The sequence below is a fragment of the Nansenia antarctica genome (assembly GCF_963989245.1).
Source record: "Nansenia antarctica genome assembly, chromosome: 4".
Classification (NCBI taxonomy): domain Eukaryota; kingdom Metazoa; phylum Chordata; class Actinopteri; order Argentiniformes; family Microstomatidae; genus Nansenia; species Nansenia antarctica.
The window spans coordinates 9,682,612-9,687,611 of NC_137689.1; the positions used below are offsets into that span (position 1 = coordinate 9,682,612).

General features: G+C 47.0%; 1 protein-coding gene across 2 annotated transcripts in view; it reads left to right on the top strand.

Moving 5' to 3' along the window:
• The window catches only part of ccdc102a (coiled-coil domain containing 102A), a 61,205-nt gene that overhangs the window by 29,641 nt on the left and 26,564 nt on the right, over positions 1 to 5,000 (top strand). For both annotated transcript variants that reach the window (XM_080528491.1, XM_080528492.1), the window contains exons 4-5: positions 1,112 to 1,220; positions 4,807 to 4,923. In XM_080528491.1, the coding sequence (XP_080384617.1) occupies positions 1,112 to 1,220; positions 4,807 to 4,923 (226 nt within the window). The remainder of the gene's footprint in view (positions 1 to 1,111; positions 1,221 to 4,806; positions 4,924 to 5,000) is intronic.

Here is a 5,000-nt window from a genome sequence, read left to right on the forward strand (position 1 = left end):
GGGTGTTTGTTTACCTCACCCCCCCCCCCCCCCCCCATCACCATTACAGTACAGTACAGTAGCTCATGTGCATTTTAGGTCAGCCACATCAACAACTAAACATGTGCGTACATTTACATTGACAGTTTTTTTTACAGCTTACGTTTTGGTGTGGGAACCACGAGACCCAAACGTCTAGGAAGGAGGAAGCACCCACATGAGCTTCCAATGCGGGTACAGCTGTATATACGCTGGATTTGTCTAGAACTTGAAAAGTGCTTTCTCTGTTCCAGCCAAGCTGAGATGCCTAACTAATTATTTACAAGCCAAGCCTCCTGATTTGGCCTGTGCTCTGGCACCAGTGCACGTTCCCTCTCCTGCCAGCAGCACTGCCATTAGGTTTTCCATTAGAATCATAGCCGCTTTACGAGCTCTCTCCGGAGGCAGTTTCTGGCTTCTGTAGTCACTGGTGGTCTCCTTCAGGTCCTCTCCACAGTGTGGGGCAGGGCCATCTGTATTAGACCTGTCTGCGTTTGTCTTTGTCTCTACTCTGGAATATTCTCGGGTCGGATGTGTGTGTGTGTGTGTGTGTGGGGGGGGGGGGTTGGAGGCTACTACTGTGTGCTGGTACCTTTGCCTGCTTGCGTGCTCTGTCATCATGTGAAGGGCATTGAGTCACATCTTGTGAGAAATGCGCTATACAAATACAACTTGATTTGATTTGATTTGATTCATGTCAGTGTGTCTTTATTCAGTCCCGGAACAAAGATGTCACTTAAAGTTGAGATCTAGTCAACTTTGGTGGCATTTGGGGTTAGGTAGTGTTCACGACACACTGGTCCTTAAAAGCCCCCACTTCCCCCATGACCACTAGTGGACGCTTGCGGCAAATGTTCTCCTCCTACTCAACGTGACGTGTCCCGATGTGACATCTTGACAGTGTATGCTCGAGACAAACAGTTTACATCGGGCGACTCGAAACTAGCTGACGATCGCAAAATATCTGACAGGACGGAACACGAGGATGTTTTACTTGAATCTCTAGGGGTTGTAGTTTACCCTTGGTAACTAATACCTCTGTCCTACATGATGCTGTTATCAGCACAATAACCCATCTTCCTCCTCTCCCTAGGGACAAGCATGCGCTGAGTAAGAACATTGAGAAGTTGGAGACGGACCTGAGCCAGTGGAAACTCAAATACGAGGAGCTGAACAAGACCAAACAGGAGAGCGTGAAACAGGTAAGAGAACAGAGAGGCTCGGGAAAACAAGATTCCCTCGGTGCTGGGTTATAGCTAAAGCCATAATCCTGGTTCCTTTTTGTTGTTGTTGTTGTTGTTGTTGTCGTTGTTGTTGTTGTCGTCGTCGTCGTATGGGATCCCTTTAGGCCTTTACTTTGTTCCCATTCCTTCCTCCTCCCCTTCTCCCCTGCCCTGTCCCTACACCCCCCCAACCTGGCACGGGCCCACCTTACCCAGACACACATGCAGAGATAACCAGGAGAGAGAGAGAGAGAGAGAGAGAGAGAGAGAGAGAGAGAGAGAGAGAGAGAGAGAGAGAGAGAGAGAGAGAGAGAGAGAGAGAGACACACGCAGACACAGACACAGACGCATACACACACACAAACAGAGTGTGTTGTTAGGAGTTTGCCACTAGGGGGCACTCAGTGCTCAGAGGCAAAGCATACCTTGCAACGTACATCAATTTCATGTCAAAACCATGAATGGACAGGCAGTCGGTGAAGGGCAGGCGGGTGGAAATCTCAGGATCTCACAGAGGAGCGAGGCAGTGGATGAGGGGACGAGACAGGAGATGAATGTGTGATAAAGAGGTGAGATAACCGCCAGAGCAGGAAGGTTGAAGCAATAATGTAAGCACCTGCACCACGGAGGACATTCAGTAGGTAAACAGATGAAACCATGTTGCGTGGCTATCGCTGAGGATGGCTATGACTGTATGGAAGGAGAGAGGAGTTACACAAAGACTCCAGGGCCAAACTATTGCCTGCGACGTCTCCGTAACGTGAGCCGCAGCTTAACAACTCACGGTGTTCCATGAGACATGCTAGACAGCATGCGAAACGAGGCTCGCTTGAAGCGGCGTAGTTTTACGCCACGTTTAGTTTTACGCTTCAAGTCTGTTCTCCTTCTGCAGCGAGAGCGTTGTAGAGGCGTAGATGCAGACAAATGAGCATAATCATATCAATGTAAATTCACAGATAATGTCTGTCATCCTAAAACTAAGTAGGAAAATTGCACAAATCACCCTGCACACACTGAATGTTATGTTTGTATCACAGACAGATAAACAGTGCTGAGGCTTAGATACTTACAATAATTTAAATTGCAGATTAGTTGTTGAGGTTTAACAAATATAGCCTCCCGTTATGAAGTTTAGCTGACATTATTTTCAGAGAGCTTCCCTTAATGAAATATAGCCTATTTTGACAGATAAACATTTGTGGCAACGCATCTCATCTCCTTCTTTTACATTTTTTCGCCTTGAGACGCCTCTACCCACAGCGACTAGTAAGTGACTCATCCATCCTCAGTCGTCATAACAAAAATAAATCCATGCTAGGGGCCATTGGCAGTCACAATGCTAGGAGAAGGAAGAATTACTTTAGGAGGGACAGTTAAGATGTAGCCTGAATAGATGGGCCATCAAACCACAGAGGAAGATAGGTAGTGACTCTGCAGTCCTGACAGCCGTGGGAAGCTCGTTCCACCAGGGGGGCTTCAGGACAGTGGAAACCCGCGACCGAATAGCGTGACTGCTGCATCCACGTAGGGGCGGCGGTGCCAGGCGGCCAGCCGAGGTGTTGGCGCGAAGTGATTGGGCAGGGGTTTGGGGACTGACCATTGCTTGCGAGTAGGGAGGTGCTGTTCCCTTTGCAGCCTGGTAGGCGAGCACCAGGGTCTTGAATCTGATGCGAGCTGATAACCAGTGAAGGGTGCGAATGAGGGGGGGAGACATGGGAGAACTTGGGGAGATTGAACGCCAGATGGGCCGAGGGCGGAATTCTGGATGAGTTGCAGAGATCTGATGGTGGAGGCGGGGAGCCTGGCCAAGAGTGTGTTTCAGTAGTCAAGGCAGGGCATCTGGACCCAGAGTCTCTGGCGAGGAAGGAACGTATCCTTCTGATGTCGTAGGGGAAGAATCTACAGGAGCGTGCTGCCGCAGAGGATAAGTGGTTGTCAAGGTTCAGCCCAATATTCTTTTCTGTCTGGGAGGAGGTCTTGGAGAGGGCAGGCTCTCCCAGGGAGGAAGTGCAGCTCAGTCTTGTTAGGTGGTGATCTGACATCCAAGCAGAAATGTCTTGCAAGACGAGACTCTGCAAGCTAAAGGTGGCTACTTTGAAGAATCTAAAATCTAAAACATATTCTGGTTTTAACACTTTTTTAGTTTACTACATAATTCTATTATGTGTTCTTTCATAGTGTTGATGTCTTCGGTATTAATCTACAATGTAGTCAATAATACAAATAAAGAAATCCATTGAAAGAGAAGGTGTGTCCAAACTTTTGACCGGTGCTGTATATAACAGATGCTACAAAGAAATACAAGATTGTACCTTGAGATTTGGCACAGTATCAAAAAACCAATAAAATTGTATTTAGGTGTCTTCATATATATAAAACAGATGACACAAGAGACATAGGAGTGCACCTTGAGATTTGGAACAGTATCAAAAAACAAACAAACCCAAAACAGAGAGGAAAATTAAAAATAAACAACAGATAAAAGAGCGCCGATTCCCTATCTTCTCTGCCCCGTAACCTTCCCTATTCTCCCAAGCTTCTGCTGTTACCAGTAGAATTCTGATCACACCTCTCACCTAGAATACAGCTAGAAGGTCATACAGAATGTTCACAGCAGAGATGCTCAGAGACCATATCCCCACTGTAAATAATCTGTCTGCCAAGTCTGACTAGGGAGCACGCCAAGGGCGTAGTCCTTCTTATTGTCTCAGATGAGCCTTCTAAAGGCATAGCTAATTGGGCTAGCTCTGGTTGTGCTAACTGAGATTGTTGGCTAGCCTATTATGTATACTCACTGGCCACTTTATTAGGTACACCTTTTCAACTGCACGTTAACGCAAATATCTAATCAGCCAATTGTGTGGCAGCAACTGAATGCATTTAGGCATGTAGACATGGTCAAGACGATCTGCTGAAGTTCAAACCAAGCATCAGAATGGGAAAGAAAGGTGATTTAAGTCACTTTGAACGTGGCATTGGTGTTGGTGCCAGATGGGCTGTTTTGAGTATTTCAGAAAGTGCTGATCTACTGGGATTTTCCCGCACAACTATCTCTAGGGTTTACAGAGAATGGTCAGAAAAAGAGAAAATATCTAGTGATCAGCAGTTCTCTGGGTGAAAATGGTGGTGGTGGTGTAATGGTGTGGGGGATATTTTCTTGGCACAAATCTTCAGCAACTGTGTGATGCGTAATTGTCAATATGGATACAAATCTCTGAGGAATGTTTCCAGTCCCTTGTTGAATCTATGCGCTTTGAGTTGCATTTCATGTACGAAAGGCGCTATATAAATAAAGCTTTACTTACTTACTATGCCACGAAACTAATTAAATTAAATTAAAGCAGTTCTGAATGCAAAAGAGGGGGTCCAACACGGTACTAGCAAGGTGTACCTAATAAAATGGCCGGTGAGTGTATATCCTCACCTCACATGACATGATGTTCCGATCTATCTACCCCTGATCTCTCTCTCTCTCTCTCTTTCTCTCTCTCTCTCTGCATTTCTCTCTTCCTCCCTCCTCTCTCTCTCTCTCTCTCTCTCTCTCTCTCTCTCTCTCTCTCTCTAGTTGAACATGCTGAAGGAGTTGCACCAGGACGAGCTGGGCCGTATGACAGAGGACCTGGAGGACGAGCTGGGAGCGCGCACCAGCATGGACAAGAAGCTGGCTGAGCTACGGGCTGAGGTGAGGTCCGCACACACCGATGCCTCTTCCTGCTACGCTCCGTGGGCCCGTACAGTCAATCCTGGCTGACACTCCTA